Source organism: Ambystoma mexicanum, chromosome 4p, assembly GCF_040938575.1.
Source record: "Ambystoma mexicanum isolate Mex_15411 chromosome 4p, UKY_AmexF1_1, whole genome shotgun sequence".
NCBI classification, from domain to species: domain Eukaryota; kingdom Metazoa; phylum Chordata; class Amphibia; order Caudata; family Ambystomatidae; genus Ambystoma; species Ambystoma mexicanum.
The window spans coordinates 103,243,326-103,264,401 of record NC_090927.1 but is presented as its reverse complement, the minus strand read 5'-3'; the positions used below and the strand labels follow the sequence as shown (position 1 = coordinate 103,264,401).

Here is a 21,076-nt window from a genome sequence, read left to right as displayed (position 1 = left end):
CACCTGCTTCACCATGCTTCCCTGGCTTGAAGATCACTTGGGTTAAGCTTGGGTGGATTAATGGAACGATCGCTGGCATGTTTACACCGCATTGTGAAAAAGACAGAAAATGCATTTAAATATGCTGCTCCGATGCCACTTGCCGAGATATCCATTGATCTACTCATTTTCCTGGGACTGCCTTTGTTGCTGTGTACTCTGGGCATCTTTCAGCCTTGCCTCATTTGCTTTTGACATTCCAAAATGGCCTCACTTTTCCCCACTGTTTGCGCTGGTGTGGCCTGGTCCTGCTCCACCCTCCCATTGCTTGCACTTGGCTCTTTAAGCCAATCACCGTTACCGGGAGGCAGGAGCCAGCCACCACTACCAAAGGCCCAGTCTACCCCGCTCCACCAAGGTATGACGCACTGCTGCCCCTGCGAGTTTTGGAGTGCCCCTCCACCCACCCGCATCCCCCTGTTAATGTGTGCCCCCCTCCCTCATTCCCCCGTGAGAATCTGTGCCCACCTTCTCTTCCCTCCCCCATAGCACAACTTGATAAATCCTGACCTAGCATGTTTTGCCTTTCGCCCTCCTCACCTCCCCTTCTCTCCGCCCTTCTCCCCCATCTCTTCCGCCTCGTGTTAAATTCTGGTGGTACCCAATTGCCGTCAGGCATATTAATTGTAGCTGCTTGTCTTGCTCAGTCACCTACCCTCCCTCCCCTCATCCCCTATCCTTCTCTTAAATTGCTAACAGCCACACTACCTCAATTGCCGTTAGGCATAGAAATTGCAGCCACCTGTCTTGCGCAGCCTCCTACCCTCCCATCGCCTCTCCCCTCCCCTCGCTAAAGCCAGGCACTACCTCAATTGCCGGAAGGCATAGTTACTGTAGCTGCCTTCCTTTCACAGCCACCTGCCCCCTCCTCCTCCACCCCCTCTCTTTTATGTCCACTAGCACTTAATCCTATCATTTGTCTCATGACCTTTGATAGCAGCCTGTCTGTCTCCACCCCATCCTTTGTGTCTTTCTCCTCCCAGTCCCCCCCAGCACTTTTCTGACCTAACTTGATAATTGCTTGTTTTGTCCCTCTCCTTCTCACACCTCCCCCCCCACCCCCGCTCAGCCTCCTCTTGTTATTCATGGACTACATCAATTGTCGTCAGGCATAGTAATGTTACTGCTTGTATTCTTGTTTTTTCCCCTTCCCCTCTCCTCCTTAACTGGTCCTTGCACTGTCTGAAATGTCGCCAGGCTGATGAGCTTTTTCATTCGGATTTGTTTCAAGGACTTGTAAGAATGTATTGGTATTCTCCCTTGTTCCCTCACTCCTTGAAGCACTTTGAAACACATTGTGTATATGCGCTATACAAATATACAATCAAACCAAGCCTGCCTGCTCAGCCATTCTACAGACTTGTGAAGTACAGGCCTATATTAAGAGTTGGGTGCCTAATACCAAGGGATAAGTCTTGTGAAGTCCCACACCAATTGGACTTTACATAATCTTACCAAACTACTTTCCCCAAAAGGAGGATACTTTTCATCTTTTCTACAATCCCTATTGTGAGATCAGCACATCTCACATTCTGTCAAGTGCCGAGGAGATGCATAGTATCCCCCTTCTCACTGCTCCTGTAACATTTCTGTTACAGGGACAAGCATAACTGAATGCTGGTGGCAGTGGACATGTTCTACCTACTTGTGAAATGTTTACTCGCAGGCTGTGCTCACAGCCACAGTAATTCACAGAAGGGTCAACATGGACCTAAAATGGTGATGCTTCTTTTATCACCATTTCTTGTTTGCTTGTCCTTTCTTGGTCCTTCCGCCTTCTAGGTTGGGGGAGGTCCTTTGCATACTTTCGTCGTTGGCAGGAATCCTTTGAGAAGCCCACCAAGGCGCCAGTGTGTCCGAGAACTGGAAGGAGGGGAGGAGCCTAAAACTGCCTGGGACCGATTTAAACTAATAGGACAGCTGCTTGTCTTCGTCTTCTAGCATGCCTGCCTGGAACCAGTTACAACTGGAAGGCTGGCTATTCTGAAAGGACAGCCAACCCCCCCCCCCAAAGTTTGAATGTGGCATGAATGCTGATTGGCTGGGTTCCTAGATAAGAGGCTGGATTTCTGTTGCACAGGGTCGACCACTGGAACTAAATCCAAAGAGGAAGAGAAGTAGTGTGCAACTACTTCCAGCGACTGGAGATACCTGCCGAGTGGCCACAGCTGTGCGTCAGGAGACAATCAGCCTTGAGACGATCTGAATTTTGAGCCATCCCCCGAAAGTCTATGACCTTCCCAGGCTGCAAACTGCCAATACCCTTGGGCCAGCGATCATTGTGGAGTGCATGGTCTTCAGAAGATAAAATCCTCCCAAAACTTTGGTGGACCCCTTCCAGACCTCCCGAGGCAATATTCCACTCCTTGAAGTGACCTCACCAGAGGGCTGGCCCGGAAAAGTGAGCCAATCGACCAGGCAAGAACTGTTCATCTGTTATCCTGAAAAGGGCATCAAAACAGAGAAGCTACAAAGAATCCTTTGCTGGGAGCCTTTCCACACAACTGCTGCTGCAAATTCCCTTCCAGTGCCCCTTCTTTCGTCAGAAGACGAAGAATTCTGTGACTCTGTCCAGCAGGTGCTGCATCATCTTCCTCACTGCGAGACACGAGGTAATACTTAACCAGAATCTTTCTGCCTCTCCTGTGTTGCTGGACTGGCGATTTGCGCACTTCGGTGTTCCCCATAGATGTTCGCCCTGGCCTAAAGCTGGTGCACATTCAGGGAGATTTCTACGAAGTCCATGAACTCTTAACCTACAAAAGCTTAGTACTTACTTGTTCCAGAAGATTCTTCTGTAACTGACTTTTCCACAGCGTGTGCTTTATCCTGTTCTGCCTACAACAGGCCACTGATGGCCAGTGTCCCCTTCAGACTCTGAGACAATATCATACCTAGATAGAGAAAGTCTTCTGAAGCCTCTAAAGAAAGTATTACAAGTGTTGAAAAGTTCTTACCTGCTTATGTTGGTCTTGTAACTTCTGTTTCAGGAATAAAATGAACTACTAAGTGGTTTTTACTTACCTTAAATTGGATAATGCCATTCTAAAAGTCTTTTACACTGTGATTGTGCTTGCTTATGAATTGTACTTACTTTTCTGAAGAATTCTTTGCCTCCGTGTGTACATATAAAATATATTTTTATAGAACTCGCAGTGTGTACAAATGTTTCATTGGACCGTATATAGGCTATAAGTTCTTTGTACCTTCTTACAGCCCCCCCCCTCCTAAAATAAGCCTGTCAGCTCTGCCATGGCTACCCCTACCTTTAGCGTTACAGGCCTAAACTAGAAGTAGGAGCTCTGCATTACCAAGGTTTTAGACAAACTCCCTGCCATTATAAAGAGGGGACAGATCACAACCAATAAATAGAAGGACAGAAATATATAATGTTTGAATTAAGCTTTAGAATTGGTGTAAATAGTAGAAACATTTATTGGAAGCAATCCAAAAAATAAAGTTAGTTTGTCTGTCATTGACATTAATTCAGACCTCATGAATTGAGATGGACAAGATTATTTGCTGAAATAAAATCTAATAGTAAAACACAAAATGCTTCCCCACAGCTCTTACTCTTGCTTATAAAAAGCAAATATCAAATTGTGCAGCAACGACCCAAAAGAATTGATCATGCAGTACTATGAAGAAAAATACAAGGTTTGTAGGTAAAAGAAGAGGAACATGGATTATCAAAAATTCATGTTTTGATTAGCAAACCTTTAGAAGAGCCCAGCCAACAGATTTGAAAAACTAAATTACACCTCTAAATATATGGCACTTCCCTAAGGTAAAGCATGAGACATATCAACTTTTTTTAAAGATCAAATATATACGTTCATGATTGCTGATTCAGAAGCTGCAAGGCATTTGGCTGGCGCTACAAGGGCATGTCCAATTTCTAATGCAAACACTTCTTGGCTACTTTGTAGCAACTGTTTACACTCTATGTTTGTCCGTCCTACCTCCATATTCCGGTGCAAAGAAATGCAGGTTTTTCTGCTCCTCTCTGCAGGTCTTGACATGATTGTGGATTGTGTCGGGTGCCACTGAAAGGAATAAAACATATAAATCATGTCTGGTTGGGGGGTGGGGAGGAATTAAAGCACTGCATCAATGGTACTGAATCTCAAAGGAGCACTATGCCCCAATGTATCTAAATGGTACACTCCAAGCCAACAAGCAACAAATCATATGCACCAACTTACAGCCAATGAAGCGGCTTCTCGATCTTACAGGAAATCCTGCAGCTGTCCTTTGTTTTTAGCTACAGCAGGCTGTAGCCTTTTTACAGAGTTAATAGCCATGTGCTTCCACAGACCCTAAACAATCATTCTATCCTAGCCATCCACCATTACTAATTCAGCCCCTAACTTCCCTGAAAGGCACATACCTGGATTAAACCGCCCAAAAAACCCAAACGTTTACGACTCACTAGCCAGACACTTACAAAAACCAGCCACTACAGGTAACCACCCACACCTACTCAATCGTGATGCCTTAACTCTCTACAGACACAGCATAGTGGTGATTGCACTTGGGTACGCTGCAAGTTTGAAGGTTATTTTAGGTTGGAAAGGGATTGGGGGGCTAATTGGTGGAAATTCATTAATTTGTGCCATCCTTCACAAAACAGACTGCTTCAATCCAAACCATATGAATATCAATCACTGCACAGTGATGGACTGTAGAAGTAGTTTGGTTAAAATTTCCTTCAGAATTCCAAACAATGAATCGAAGGTCACTCCACCCGCCACTGAGGATGCTGCCACCACTAACCCGAAGTGGAAGACCAACATCTGACAAGAAAGGCAAGTCAAGCCTCTCAATGCAAGCAAAATGGTCAAAGCAACATAGCTTAATACTCAAATATGGAAAGTAAGTTGAGGTACAATTAGTCCAACTAAATATTGCTAGAAAATACACCATGCTGAAATACTTGAAGAATAATATACTTTTAACACATATGACAAGCAGATCAATAAAGTACTTCAGTAATAATATACAACTCATTAATAAAAAACAGTGTATCCAACGATTTTCAAAACCATATCTAAATATAGGTGCTCTATCAGAGGTGAGCACCAAACAAAAAAGGCGAGGCTAGGACGACCAGGAAACTATAAAACATAGCAAAGAAAGGTAAGCACCCTATGGGCCAGCACAATAATGTACAGTGTTTTAAAGACAACCAAACCATAGTATTTATGTGGCAGGCTCAACACCTGGTCGTTTTCACCAAATACAGGTAGTAAGGCATGGGAGAAATAGGGGAGCAATTTTACAAACAAGAAATCCGATACAAATTGCTAAGGTTTATAACATTAATCCACAATCATCTAGACTCCCAGGGCATTGTACAAGTAAAAATAGACTGTCACAAAAATACATGCACCCCATAGAGAATAAATATTTGGTTAACTCTTATTCAAATCAGTCATTTTGACATTGTCCACAATTTCTTGTAGAACTTCACACCTTCCTCAGTTTTGACATGTAACCCTCACGGAGTAAGACCATGAATTAAAAAAAATATATAACGGATAACAGGAACAAGTCGCCGCAATTACAGCAATGAGCTTTGCTGGTTATTTTTGATAACAGGCATTACTGCGCCGGAGATCCAATGTGCTGTGTTGCTCTGTCCGCTAAGTAGTGTTAGGACAGTTTAGGACAGTTTAGTAAAACCATTCAACTGAGACAGTACAAGACTACACTCTTAGTATAAGGCTGCACCACCTGAGCTCATGGTAGAGTAGACAGAGCAGCCAGGCATCTCTTTAGAGGGAGAGAAGGCTGTAGGGAAGTACATAGAAACTGTATTATACTAAGGATTCAACAGAAACACTTAGAACCAGAAGTATTATAAAAAATTAAGGGTTATTATAAATACAATTAGTTAAGTCTTGGGGTAAGTAATAGCCATAGTCAAACACATTTAGAAAATCACACCACTATGCTTGAAGGTACAGACCATAGCATAAGACCTTATTTAGAATACCTAGCAGTAGTTCTAGGGAAGTCAAACCAAATTACTTTTAGATTACTTTCAGTATTACCAGCGGAGTAGACCCTATCAGTAGCACCCTGACGCTCAGCAAGAATCCACTAGAAAAAACAATCGGACAATGTACTTTTCTAAATAGTGGAACAGATTCTAGTAATAGTAAAATCTATAACTACGATGATGATTGGGCGGAAGCGGAAACTGCAGTGTGGTATGAAGCTATCACTAGAGGAGAAGAGGAGGAGGTGGGCCCTTTGATAGCCTGGAGGCAACTGGTGACCACAATGGCAAACCCCCACCAGGTCAATCTTAAAACGGAAGACTGAGTTCACAAATGCTGAGAAACCGGAAAAATCCCAGGCAGATGACACGGAGGAGACAGCTCAAGTTCGTGGGGAGGGAGGGGGAAGACGGGGATGATATTGTATAAAGTGATGTTTTGATACGGACTATGAACGTCCGAAAGAGCTGTAATGTTTGGTGTGTTTGTTAAAAATAATAAAAATTGTTTAAAAAAAAAACTATGATGATGATTCAGGATAACAGTTCTACTGGGGAAGTTGGACCTTATGGGGTAATCTACAATTGTACTTAATATTTAGCTCAGTAAAACACAGTCCAAGATCAGTAAGTACTTATTTCTGGATGGTGCAAGGCAGACCAAGGTTAGCTACACCCAAGAACACTTTTCAAGAATGGCGCACAGCTATACTAGGCAGGTAAAAGCTAATGTGGTAATATACTATTACAGTTTGCTTTTTAGATCAGTTCAACACAGATTAAAGCAAGCAATACATGTTTAACTTGTTTTAGGATAGCACACAGTTAAATACAAGGTAAGTAAAACCTAGACACTTTTCAAAAGGAGCAGACTTATCCTAGACAAGCCAACAGCAAGTCAGTAGAAGCAAGAACCAATTGGGGACCGCGGAGTTGGCTGCTGAGTTTGCTGCAGTCTGTGGCAGTCAGTAGGCTGGGTAGGCCCTCACCAACATGGACGACAGACGGGGCACCATGCCCATTACACCGCCATCGGGCAGTGAAGTCGAGGAGGTGAGATGGATGAGAAGCTCAAGGCTTGCCCATCATAGATTTGACCTTCCACGCCCCCCGTCGGTTCACCCCTCATCAAGATCTATGTCCTCACCAAAACCAAGGTCTGGTCATGCCGGTGCCTTTCAACATACGCAACAAGCGTCCCCTCTGGAAGAGTCATTCCAGGCCGCAGAGGAGCTTTCAGTGACCTGCTCACAAAATACTCTACCACTAGCAACAGCTGCGAGTTGCGAGGAAGAACCCGCCAACACATTTCAATCCTGCTACGAAACTATCTGTTTCGAACCAGGAGGCCCGTGAGAAGGAACCGCTGTGGGTCCCGGTGCAACCACCTGTGGCCAAGCTCCCGGTGCAGCCGACCGAAGGGTGGGCGGCGAGGGACTTGCTAGGGGATCCCCGTCCTGGGACGCCCGCCATGCTCAAGGAGGATCAACAAAGAACATTTTAGCATTATTCACCACCTACCGTGAACGCTGAGAAGCGTTCGGATGCGACCATACGGGACGCCGGGATCTGTCCCTGCCAAGCGACACCTCCATGTGAACCCGAGGAGACGCTTTCGCTTGGCTCCCTGGCTACATCCTTGCAGGGAAGCGCGCCAGTAGCCCCGCTTGCCCCGAGCACGTCATCGGAGCAGATGGAGGTGCTCGCTTTGGTACACGCTGCCGAGAGCGAGGCTCCACTTCCTCAAGGGGGTGGAGACAAGTATCACCCGTGGGTCCTCATCACCCGAAGATGAGCAATCCATCACACCCCAAACTCAACCTAACGGAGAAAGCGAAGTAACGCTCATCGATTGCCCGCCCCTTTCTACTCTTCCTAAAAAAAAAAAAAGCCTTTCTCCCAAAAGCAAAATTCAACCAAAAAACACACAGAAAAAAGAAAGGACCAGCAGGCCAGCCATCTAAAAACAAACAAAAGAAATCTTCAGAGAACCTCCTAGCCAACTCAGTGATATGCAATTCTCTAAAAGCATACTTTGCCAGTCAGGGAAAACGGAAATACGACGTCCTCCTTGAACTGACTGACGCTAAACTGCTGGACGCGACGGGCCCAAAAGCCTGCAAATTCCCCTATACACCAAATGACGAAACTTTACTTGAACCTGCGTCTTCCAGGGGAAGGTCCCACCCCCCTGGTGATCTTGTAAATACCCCCTTCTGACTCTGCCTCACTCCTAAGTCCAAAAACCTGCTCATCTGCAACGCCAAAAGGTCCAAGAGTCGTCCCATTCAACCCTCCCTTATTGGACCTACCTTCCTCCTCTCTTGCTATGCCTCGGGCTTCTGGACCCATGAGGTCTCCATAAACCCCTCCTGCATCACAAACTACAGACGATCACCTTAACACCAAAACAAAGGGTGGGGGGGGGCAGAAGACTCTTTATTGCAGAGGGCAGCCGCCCTCCTCCCGGGGTCCCCAGCAAAAAAACCATCCACATCCCGACCCTTCTGTTTCCTTGCTGAAAAAAGAGCAGCATTCGTCAAAGACCCAACCACAACTATTCACTCCATCTAGTGGTCCTCAAACTTCGCCTCGAAGGAGAGCAGAGGGGCGGGTACAACAGAAGCAGCCCAAAAGGACACTCCGTCCAAAAAACTAGACCTGACAACTCTGATATCAGCATTAACAATTGCGCTCGCACCATTTAGAAAAGGCCATAAATGACAGGCAAACCACCCTGATTGCAATGACGCACACTAAAATTACTTATTTTGAGGGGTACATCACAGCTAAAGAAAAAGTAGACAGTGTGGTTGTAACTCACCTGACTCCCACGGGGGTGCTGGCCTGGTTCGCGCTGCTGTGACCTCGTCTAAGGTGATGCGCAGGGTTCGGAAGACTGACTGGACCGGGCCCCAGATCTGGCTTGTCTGACTCGCAGAAGTATCCTTCTGTAGGTGAGAATAGGGGGTTAACTGTCTGGGGTAATGCAATCGGCCTCCCACTTACCCCTCTGACCCTCCTCAAAACCCTTCTGTGCTTCCCCGTAGTGTCTCACCTTAGGGTCTGGAAGGACGAGCTCTCCATCATGCTTCTGATGCAGGGGCGCGTTGGTATCCAGTTACGTCACTGGATTTTCGGATGGGTGAGAACCAAACTTGCTTGGCTTCTAGGTAAGTTTTTCTATAAGTGGTTCCCCTTGTGTCCATGCATTAATGTTTTAATGCTAATGTCTTTTTCCCCATAGGGGCCGGGGTACGGAATGCCAGGGAACAGGCACCGAGGTGAGCGGTGAAATCCTTGTGGAAATCAGGTAAGTCTTTAATGAGTGTTTTGGTAATGTCTTTTCATTCACTCATTAACGCGGATGTCTTTTTCCCCTTAGGGGCCGGGGTCCGAAAATGCCTGGATGCGGCGCGGACCCGAAATGAAAAGGGAATGACCCAACAGGTAAGTCTTGACATGGAGTTTTAGCTTCCCTTTTCCCTTCTTTCTCTCACCTTTGTTCTTGTCTTTTTCTCCCTAGGCGCGGGGGCGCGTCTGCGAATCCGGATGGTCGCTGCTGAACATGGAGGCGCCCTGTAAAGGTGAGTAGAATGCGGCGCTGCAGCGATCGATGCGATGTGCTTTTAAAAATAAATGTCTTCCTTTTCAGGATTGTCGGCGAAATGTCTCTGGGATGCAGATTTAGCAGGTGAGGCCTTTTCCTTCTTCTGTTCTCTTGTTCCCTTCCTTTGCAGGTGATTCAGGATGCTGGCAGGTGTGGCAGAAGTCAAGATGCAGGAGCAGACACGGTGAGCGTCCAGCTGCTAGATGCAGAACAACGCGAAGCACGTGTGGCTGATCGGGTGTGGTTTAAATAGCCTTGGAAGAAGTTCCTAGAATGTGTCCTTCCTCGACCACGCCCGGGTGGTAAATGAGTCCCACTGGTAAAGTAGTTCCTTTCAGGCCTCAAGGAGGCCGTGGTTCTGCAGCATGGTCTGCATCAGGTAAGTGCACCCAAACACTTTCATAATGAGCCTGGTGCCTATGGCGCCAGGACTGACGTTTTCTATGAGCCTGGCGCCATAGGCGCCAGGACGCTGTCCAAAGGGCCCCCTATAAGGGGTTGCTGGAACCTTCCCCGGGGACTTGATGTCCGCTTTCGGGGACGCAGGGCCTGAGCCGGCTCCCCGGGAGCGGGCATCGTGACAGTGGTATACAACAAAATTCTAGGAGACCCAGAACGACCCAACCTCTCCTCCTCCCCCCATTACCCCAAAATAAACAGAACCGCATGTCCAGAAACCCTCAGTGGACAAGCCGACTTCTAGCAGAATTTGTTTCTATTTCCAAAAAAAAAACAAACAAAAAACCAAAAACTGAGGGAAACTACTGAACCTATCCGTCATTTTCTATTCGAAGGGTCCAAAAGGGGAGAGGTTAAATCCTGCTTGAAAGAGCCTGCTTCAAAACAAACAACTCCCATATTTGGGGAACACAATTAAAGGCTCCTCTAAGGGGACACTATTCCTACCCGCTAAGCCAACTTTGAAGAAAAGAGTCAGCCCCAAAACCAAATGAGATCTGAAACATAGCAGAAACTTTAAAGATCTGACGACGGAAGATCTGATATTAGTTGAACCTTAGCATAAAGATCAAAAAGCAAAGGTCAACCTCCACGTGAGAAAAAGCTTTAGGCAGACGGTCCAAGGAAGGCGAAGCTGACCTTCTGAAAAGGGGCTACTACATCACAGAGCTAAAAAGACTACCAAGCGACCAACCATCTCAGAGCAGGGGGAGCACCCACCCGACTGAAAAAACCCATTACAGGTTGAAAACAGAACTCGACACAAAATCTCTTTCAAACACCCAAGCGGGATTTCTTTCAAACATCAGCAAATACTGGCAAGTATAAGTATCGACACTCTCCAACAAGGAGACCCATTGCAAGAAACTCAAACCGATCAAGACAAACCCAAGAAGCAAAAACGTCATGGAAGAGTCGGACCCTGTCTCGTTCTGAAACTAAGAGTGACCTAAACCTTCCTGACAGAAGGCTCGACGCATCAAGATGTTTGGAAACTCCTACCACCCGAAATAACTTGTCAACATTCGCACCAATTAAACAACTTCTGGCATGGCTTCTGAAAACTTCAAGTCACACGAAGAAATAGCAACAAATACCATCCAGAGTTATGTCGAGAACACACAAGGCACAGCAAGCTCAAAAGAACTCAGCTCAGAATCAGTCCGCCCAATCCGGACGCTCAAATGATGTCCTGGAACACCAGGGGTTACACCCACCTCACAAAAACAGGAGAAATTAACCTAGGGGAATTTGACATCATAACCCTTCAAGAAACGTGGCTGCTAGTTCCTCCAACAATTGATGGCTTTTTGGTTGCGGTTTCCCCAGCAAACAAAGGTCGCCTGGGCCGCCCTTCAGCTGGTCTTCTAGTGGCAGTTCGATCTGGGTCAGGCCTCTCAATTCAAAAGAGACTTGCTGTCACCCAAACACATTTAGCAGTACTAGTAAAGTGGGAACAATTTGACGCAGAGACTTTCCATGACCACCTCTCTGATCACCATAATTACAACTTACTGGAACCCTCAAGTGATATTGCATAAGCTCTTCCTAACTACCATCGAATCCCGAGATCGACAGCATCATGATCGAACAAAATGACCCTCTTATAATATTAAGTGAACACCAAATGCCCGAACGGACTCCCAAGGATCAATCCATCTTGTCCGACATGTCAGGTTGAATCGCGTGGCCAATTATGGCAATCACTCATGGACTCTAGAAACCTCTACAACATTGAGCAGTCCTTACCTCCGGTTTCCCATATTCTAACATGGGAAAGAGGGTCACAAGCAGGGACAATCGATTACATATTTGTATCTGAACCAATGCTGAGAAGGATATCTTTTGAGGTCATATGGGCTGAGGCAAGTGACCATAACATCTTGAAAATCGTCTGGCCGACTGAAGGCAGATGCAGACTTCAAATGCCTGAAGAAATCAACCCTAACGCCCGGGGAAACCGCCTAAGACTCACGGCGGAGCGAGTCAAAGAGCTCTCAAAAAACTATGCAACACTGTCCGTGAAAAGAAATATGGGCAATAAACCCAACCGATTACCATCCCTTATTACTTCCATACCACGCGCCCAGGGAGCCAAAATTAAAAGGAAACCAACAACCACTGCATACCTATGATAAGGAGCTGGTAATGAAATGACGTAATCTGAGAAAATTTAAGAAATTGACTCAGACGGTCCAAAGAAAGCTTACTCAGACAAGCAAAAACAGTATAAATCCTGGTTAAGATTTCATCGAACTCTTTTCCATCAACACTGAAGAAATGCTGAGAAAGCTAGCAGATAGGAACTCAGGGGCATTTTGGAAACTGATTAGGAACTCTGAAGGCAGTTCTAGCGCAACAGGGACAAACAGCTCTCAGAAGAAGTCTGGAAACTGCACTTCACCAAGATATTCCAGCTGCCCAGAAAAATAAGGCTCTCTTCTAAGGCAGAGCCGGAACCAACAATCTGGGAAGACTTCTCAAATAAAGAGGACATCACGACGTCCATCAGGTGACTTAAATCTTCCAGAGCTCCTGGCCCCAATGGAATTACGAACATAGATCTAAAAAAACATCCAGAAGAATGGGCGAGTTTCATCAGCCAGGTGTTCAAAAAATGCTGCCTCTCTAAACTGATTCCAAAATCCTGGTGCTCGTCTGTGATTGCTCCAATCTACAAAAAAGGTGACAGAACTGATCTGGGGAATTACCGCCCTATCGCACTCCTGGACACAATTGTTAAGCTATATGGATCATTTCTCCTAAGGGGTTTCCAAGCCTGGGCAAAATCAGCCCCATGTCATGACCCTTTTCAAGCAGGATTTATGAAAAACTCAGGAACAGTAAATATGATACTAAGCATAATAAAAAAGAAGCGGATGCCAGGACCTGGGACAGTACATCTGGCGTTTATAGACCTCAGCCAAGCTTTCAACCAAATAGATAGAGGCCTGCTATGGTCCAAACTACAACAATGGAAATGCCCAAGCAAACTTCTTGATCCGATAAAGGCTTTTCACAATATGACCTCTATGAGAGTCAAGCTAAATCAAATAGGCACTTTGTCTGAAGAAATGCAAACGTTCAGAGGGGTAAAACAGGGTTGTCCACTGGCCCCGGCCCTGTTCATCTCATTCGCTGGTGACCTTAGCGAGGACGCCTGCAACATAAGGTCCTTTCCACAAAATAGGCGAGACATCTGTGCCACGCCTATTATATGCAGATGATATCCTTCTCGACCAGACCGAAATCGGCCTTCAAAGACAACTTGACAACCTGGCCAAATATATCTCTAAAAACAACTTGGAGATAAACAAAGAGAAAACAAAAATCCTGACCTTTGGACGACAATCAAAGAACTCTAAAACCTTCAGGTGGCACATGGAAAATTCGGCCATAGAAGTGGTAAAGTCCTTTAAATATTTGGGTGTGATGATGGATAGCTCAAAGGCAGAGACCTCGATGCAAAACCATCTGTAGGACAAGGTCTGAAAACTTTCCACTCAGGCCAAAATAATTGACAGGAAATACGGTCGTTTTTCGCTTCTACCAGCCATACATTTTTACAAAGGAAAGGTAGTCCCGAGCTTGGCATATGGAGGAGAAGCAATGCCATTGATCCCTACGACAATCTGCTCAAAATTCGAGGCCTATTTTTTAGCGCAAAGTCCTTCAGCTTCCCAACTCAACTTCCATCTCGGCCATTAGAAGAGAATTAGGAACACTCTCCCTGAAAGCTGCCATTGAAGCAGGAGAAATGGCTCTGTTCAGAAAAATAATAATGCAAGACTCGCCTCATCTGTACAACATAATCAAAACTGAAATGTCAGCAGGAGGAGGCAAGGCACTTGCAGTCTGGGCGGCCAAGCAACAAGCCCATCTGGACGATATTGGATGCTCTAAAGACGAACTGATTCGAAACCCTACAAAAGTCAAACGAAAAATGGACCAACTGGACTGGATAGAGATTTTAACATTGGTGGGAAGAAACAAATTTCTCACTCATCTAACTTTCCAGCCCATAAAATTGCATTCAACCACTGAAGTCCTAAAAAGGTTCCCAGACAAAGCCCTAAGATCCATCTTTCTGAGGTCACGTCTTAACTTACTCCCGACTAACGAAATAAGGGCCACTAGGGGCCAGTCGCAAAGAAATCACTGCCGCTTATGCGATACTGAACATGAGCCAGAATCGGTAAAGCACCTCCTGATGCACTGCCCTCAAACGATAAAATGAAGAACGTACCTCGGTCCATTGATTCAGTCTAGCACCCAGTATGAAGAATAAGTCTGGTGGAACCGCCTCCTAAGTGGATCCAGGACATCATGGTCAATTGCGACTGCAAATGTTCTAAAGGCAGCTCTAGAGAAATGCGCTTCGCAGTCCGGTGACGAGCGTCTAGGCTTCGACTGACCAAAGACCACAAACTCAGCTCGAACATCAGAAACTAAAAAGGAAAGGAACTAAATCTCGGGAAAAAATACGGAAAAACAAGAAAAGAACACTTTGTCAGATAGAAGTCTTAAAAGAATTTCTTCTTTTTGCAAAATCATTGATTTGATAAAGGCAAATAAAAAAATTTAAAAAATTGGGGACACTCATTTATATCCGAACATGAAAAGTACAGTTGAGCCAACAACATTACTTTTGGGAGAAGAGGGCCCCAATTCCCAGTTGAGTAAATTAACCTACTAGCTTACATTCTTTTAGAATGGTGAGACAATTTCTAAGGAACATAAGACTGTACACTTAGAATGGCAAACAGCTATTTGAGGTAGGTAAAACCTATATATACACACTTTTCAGAATGGCAAAACATATCTAAGTAATAACTTTAAATATAATTTTACAAGTGGCAGAACACTTTCAAAGTAAGAACTTTTTCAACTGCTCACTCTCAGAGGGCAGAATAACTAATTCTTTTACAAGGAAGTCAACTTTTCAACACTTGTTTTACTTTTCAAGGCAGACCCCTTTAAGTATCCAGCCCTTCCCAATTCTCTTACATGAATTCCCTCGGAAGCAGAAGACTGACCCTAGTGGTCTAGGAGCAAGCTGTAGGCAGGGTGAGATAGGGCTCAGTTGCAGGCAAGGTCAAAGCTCCAGAGGAAGACTGTTCAAACAGTTAAGCATTCTACTTTCAAAGAAAGTTGAGGGTCCAGGGACTTCAGAGAAGAGCCCTTAAAAGGATTCCAGCAGAGGCCTGGGTGAACTGGACGAGAGGACTCAACACCCCAAAGCTACAAAGGAATCACAAGAGACTTAACACCCAAGCCAACACAGTACCTCAAGTAGACAAAAAGAGTTTGCAGCAAGACGACTTCAGGATCTGCAGCCAAAACCCCAGGTGCCGAATTCCTTATGAAGACAGAAGACAGGACCCTTAATGGGCTTTTTCAGCAGGAATGGACACACAAGGCTTCAGGCAAGAGTTTTGTCGTGGCTGGATGCGGGCCTGTGAATATCACTGGTCAGATTCTCGTCGTTTGCAAGATCCAGCACTCTAGTGAGGGGACTTTTCCGATTATTCTCGTCTCTGGAGGTCCAGTAGGATGCCCACAAAGTTTCAGCAAGATTCGGAATTCGGAAGATAGTGCACCGCACAATGACTCGAGGTCCCAGGGTGTTGGGGTATTGCAGCCCCGCAAGGTCGCAGCACGACATGGGCTGCCTCAAAAAGCAGGTCAGAGTCTAGCGGGTCTCACCATGCTCAGTCTGGTTCGGCATTTTCCGGTGCCCCAGGTTGATTGGAAGGCAGGGTAACAGCAGGCTCTCCAGTCGCTGGAAATCATCTCATCTGTGTTTACCATCCTCTTCGGTTCTATTGGTCGACTACCTCTTCAGCTTCCAGGATCAGACTTTTTTGCAGGACCCCAGCCAATCAAAACCATGCAACATTAGTTGGTTTTTGGGGGCTGGCAGTCCTTTCAGGAGTCGGGCCGGAACACAAAGGACTGCAGAGTGTTTCACTCCTTTCTCGCTTCCTGCCTTAACAGACATACTGGAGCCTGAGCGGGGAATCCACAGGATTCCTGCCAAAGAAAGTTTAACACAAAGTCTTTTCCCGAGGGGAAAAACAAGAAAGGACTAGGAACACTGAAATGGCAAAAAGATGAGCCATTTTGTTAAAATGAGCACCCATTGGTGGAAACAGACTGCGGTAAAGGTGCACCGAATTAATAAAAAGGGTCACTGCCACCAGCTGTTAAAGATAAGTGTGTCCTTGTAACATAAATGTTACTGTTAAAAGGAGAAGGGGGATACATTGCATCTCCCCAGCACTCCACATGAGCTGGGGGTGCTGGTTTCGCCCAATAAAATGTTTCTACCCTTGGGAACTGTCGTTTTCACATGATAAGCCACAGAAAGTTAAAAAGAGTGCCCCAAGAGCAAACCAGCAACAATAGGCAGTATGTGCCAAAAGTTGCCAAAGAGGGTCAAATTAAAAGAGACTATTGAGAGTCTTATAAATGACACCCAAGAATAAATGACTGGAAAAAGGTTCCCACTTAATGAGGTAAGAGGAATAATAATCCACCAGTAAAGAAATAAGTTCTGGAGTTGACAGATCATGAAGATTATCATTGCTATGAAAATCTTATCCAACAACAACTATCATAGTAAAACAGACCAAATGTCCTTTGGTCTGGAGGATGTATTTGCCAGTTCGCAATAGGTTTTAGTAGTCCGGGTGCCTTAATCTTTATAGGAGTTCCCTTTTCCTTATTCTGGGATCTGTGTGGCCAGACTGGATCAATCTCCCACCTGGTGGCCACTCTAATGCTTTTCCAACACACTTTGTTCACAACACCATCAGTTTCAGGAATTTTGCTCCACTTCTCTTCCCGCACAGCTCCACCTTTTTAGGATCTCTATTTGGTTCATTTTTCATGTCCACGCACAGCTCCCCTTTTTGCAGACACTTCCTTTCTTTACACAGTCATTCGAGAACATGTAATCATACACGTGACCACTCTGCCACTATGTATCCTTGTAATTCTATTTGTCAATTTCACCGGACAGGTCTCCAGTTTTACGCGTTCAGGCTGCAACGTTTTATCTTGCCTGTTTACTTCAATACATAGAGGGCTCACATTGCACTTCACTCACCAGTGGTGAGTTCTTCGTTATTGGGTTAATGTCTGTTATTCTGAGGTCAGGTTCTCCCCACCTGCCCCCCAGACACTCCTGGGCTCCTGTCCTGGCCCAGGAGAACAAGCATTTCATTTGACCATTGTTACAAGGGATCAGCACGCATTCTGGCTCCCTTCTTTTGACTTTTCTTCTTTGCTGGAAACAGGGGTCGTAATCCACACTTCTCCCCGATACTTCCTCACAGACCCTCAGCGTCCCCCATTTCTTCCAGCTAGTCCTGGGCAGCCACAGCTCCTCAGCTCTTCTCCCAACTCGCTCTTGGGTGATTGATAGTGTTCCTTTTATACTCCCCCAAACACTAGATAGGCTGCAGGTGGGCACGGTTGATTTCAATTGCCTGACCCTGTCTGGTCTTGTTAGTGGGACATGGCCTATGAACATGCTGATGTGCCTTTATCTGCATCTTCTTTGTCAAAGAAGCATAGTGGCGTTTCTCATAGGAAATCTGTACTTCTTGATTTACTCTTCTTCGTCACAGTACTTGCGTGATGCTTTGGGAAAAGTAGAGTGTGAGTCTTATGATAAGAAGGTGGTTCTATTTCTTTTACTATGGTACCCACAGTCAATGAGGTTAACAGGGAAGGAAAAGATTGGGTCACACAGTAGTTTATTTTAAAGGGATGGGAGGATAAGTAGGTCATAGTTAGAAAAGGGAATTTTACATTCCCTTGCTTTCCTGCAAGTGTGAATTTGACAGGTCTTGGGGTAGGGTAAGACATGTCTGACAATTATAAGGTTACTCACCGTTGTTACCACCTTACTCCTAGTCCATAGTCCTTTCCTCCATACTTATGGGACATTCCTCCGTCCTGTGGGACAGGACCGGAGCACTTTGTAAAAAGCATCACATCTTTCAAAATTGTGTCATCCTCTTTTTACGTGGGGTACCGCACGCGGCCGTATTCCCGCCCTCCTTAGCTCCGCACAGCGCATAGCCTATCAGTCCTTTTCTATCGCCAAGTCAGAGATCTTTAAGCAATAATAGAGGAACCTTATTAGAGGGGACGGCGGGCAGGCGTATGGAGGAAAGGGGACTATGGACTAGGAGTAAGGTGGTCACTATGGTAAGTAACCAAATTATACTCCTACGTCCCGTCCCCTTTCCTCCACACTTATGGGAGATTCCCAAGCACTCCTCACAGGAATTACGGGTGGATGGAAAACTCCTTACTGGAAAAGGTTTTTAAGCACAGTCTGACCAAACTAAGCAGATCTAGAGCTCAGATTCAAACAGTAGTGTCTCCAAAAGGCCGTTGGGTAGGCCCAGGTAGCCGCCTTCACGATTGTCTCCCAGGGGACACACTTTTGAAAGGCAACATCAGCTGCCTTGCCCCGTACCAGGTCTGCATGTACCCCTTTTGGAGGTTGAAGACCTTGAACAGCGTAAGACTCCATAATACAGGCAGTGATCCATCTGGAGGTAGTCGCTTTGGAAGCCGGTTTACCCTGTGGGTTACCGAAGGTCACCAGGAGCTAAGAAGAACAAGCAAGAGGAAGAGCCAGCACATACGAGGCCATGAGGCTCAGAAGACTCCGGAACCACCAGGCCGACGGGCTCTCTGACTGCGCAAACACCCGACACGTGGCAAACAGATAAGCCATTCTGTCCCCGGTCAGATATACTCTGCAGTCGATCGTGTTCCAACGAAAACCCAGGAAAATCAGGTCCTGAGAGACAGTCATGGAGGATTTCTGCCAGTTCACAGACAGCCTTGAGCAACCTTCAGTCTCTCCTGCAGCTCCTGTTCCATCTTGGGCTGATTGAGGACAAGGACTGCGCAGCAGCCAATTATCCAAATACGGATACACATGGATACCCTGAAGCCGAAGATGAGCTGTGATAACCGGCATCTTCATAAAGACACACAGTGCCGAGCTGAGGCCAAACGGGAGCACTCTGAACTGGAAATGCTACTCCCCCACGGAAAAACATAGGTACTTCCGATGCTGACTCCAAATCAGAATATGCATATAAGAATCCTGAAGGTCCACCACGCTGAGCCAATCGCCCTTCTGTAAAGAAGGCTTTATCTGACAGGGCGTGAGCATCATGAATTTCTCTTGGGGTAGAGAGAGATTGAACTGGGAAAGTTCTAGGATGGTGCGCAGGCCAGCCTGGTTGGGTTTGGGCACCGTAAACTGCCGGGAGTTGAAGCCCTCCCCTAGGGGAACGGGTTCCAACGCTCTAAGAGCTAGCAATTTCTGAATCTCGGCTCTGAGGGAGGGCGTCTCCGACTGCTGGAAGGGATGATTGAAGGGTGGGGTAGGGGCAAGGAGCAAGCAGAAGCCCGCCCGAGCGACTGATAAGACCCACCTGTCCTCAGTGATAGCCTGCCATGCCTCCCAGTGAGACGCAATGCGCCCTCCCAGTGGGGTCTCGTGCGAGCGCTGAGAAACTTCATTGGATTGGTTTATCGGTGGCGGCGCCACCAGAACCTGAAGAGGCGGCCGAGGAACGGGAGAAAAATCTACCCCGTCGTTGCCGTCGGCGGCAATTTCCTGATGGAGTATCGACCCTATGGGTCTTCCGCTCCAGAAATCCCCTAAAACCAGAGGAAGGCTGAATCTGCAAAGATGTTCTGAGCCCTGAAAGCCGGTTTCACCAGGACAGACAAAGACTTGGTTCAATCTCCCAGTTCAATCTCCCAAAGACTTGGCAGTCTGGGTGCTGTCCTTAGTCTTAGTCAGTTCAACATCTGTCGTTGAATGAAAAAGCTACTTGCCATTAAAAGGCAGGTCTAGAACTTTATCGTGCACCTCTTTAGAGAACTTGGCAGCGTGCAGCCAAGCCTGACGAGAGGTGTCCACGACAAGCATAAGGCCCTGGGCAGAGGTGTCGACATGATGCGCCGCGGCCTCAAGCATATCCTGCGCCAGGACCCTGGCATCTGACAATCCCGCTTTAAAACCCTCTAGTTTATTAGCGGGAATGAATTCCTCAAACTCTGACAGACCTTTCCACATTTTTCATATTCACCCCCACTAGTATCAGTTGCGCGTTAGCTTGACGCAACTGCAGGGCTGAATTAGCAAAAATCTTCCTCCCCAAAGAGTCAAGAAGCTGGTCCTCCTTGGCCAGAACCTGCGTTACCGCTGTAGAAGACAATGAAGCGGGTCTGGATTGTAATGTAGCAACAGCCACCACCGTGATGGAAGGGGGCAGACGCTAATGCCACTTCTTCTGAAGAATGGCGCCTATAATTAGCATCTGGACTGTTTAACAAAAAGATTGAGTGTGGTTTTTCCCAAACTTTATGGACCTCGGCTAAAAAGTCCTTCTGCAAGAACAAGCCAGTACGCTCCAAAGGAGACAAGGTGAATGCGCCCGAAAGCACCCCTTCCTGTGGAGCGGGTGCCTTGGGTACTGGAACATCCAAGAGACATGTCCAGCACCCAATAGTGAAAGGCTCTAACCGAGCGGGGCTGGTCCTCGCTGTCCTGATCCCCCTGTGTGTCGTCCGACACATCCAGATCAATCTGCGCAGCATCTGGCCCTGCTGAAGATTTGTCCACAGGAGACAGTGGACGCAAGGGAGGGATAGCCAGTGGAGGCCCGGCCGGCAAAGGAGGCGCTGGCGGAAACACTGGTGCCACAACTGGGACTGACCACGCAGGAGGGCATATCTCCCTAAATATACCTCGAAAATACTCCTTTGTTGGGTTGGAAAAAGCGCATTAGCTTTTCAAATGTACTGAAAAAAAGCATCCTCCGCCAATGTTTTGGGCACGACTGGAGGAGGCCTCTCATGAGCAGAGTAATTCCAGGGGCGTAAAGGAGAGGGTTGCCAAGAGGCCCCTTCTCCACCAG

At 46.4% G+C, this 21,076-nt stretch overlaps 1 protein-coding gene across 6 annotated transcripts in view; it reads right to left on the bottom strand.

Moving 5' to 3' along the window:
* The window catches only part of NRBP1 (nuclear receptor binding protein 1), a 1,221,009-nt gene that overhangs the window by 885,823 nt on the left and 314,110 nt on the right, over positions 1-21,076 (bottom strand). For all 6 annotated transcript variants that reach the window (XM_069605466.1, XM_069605470.1, XM_069605464.1 and 3 more), the window contains one exon: positions 4,002-4,085. In XM_069605466.1, the coding sequence (XP_069461567.1) occupies positions 4,002-4,085 (84 nt within the window). The remainder of the gene's footprint in view (positions 1-4,001; positions 4,086-21,076) is intronic.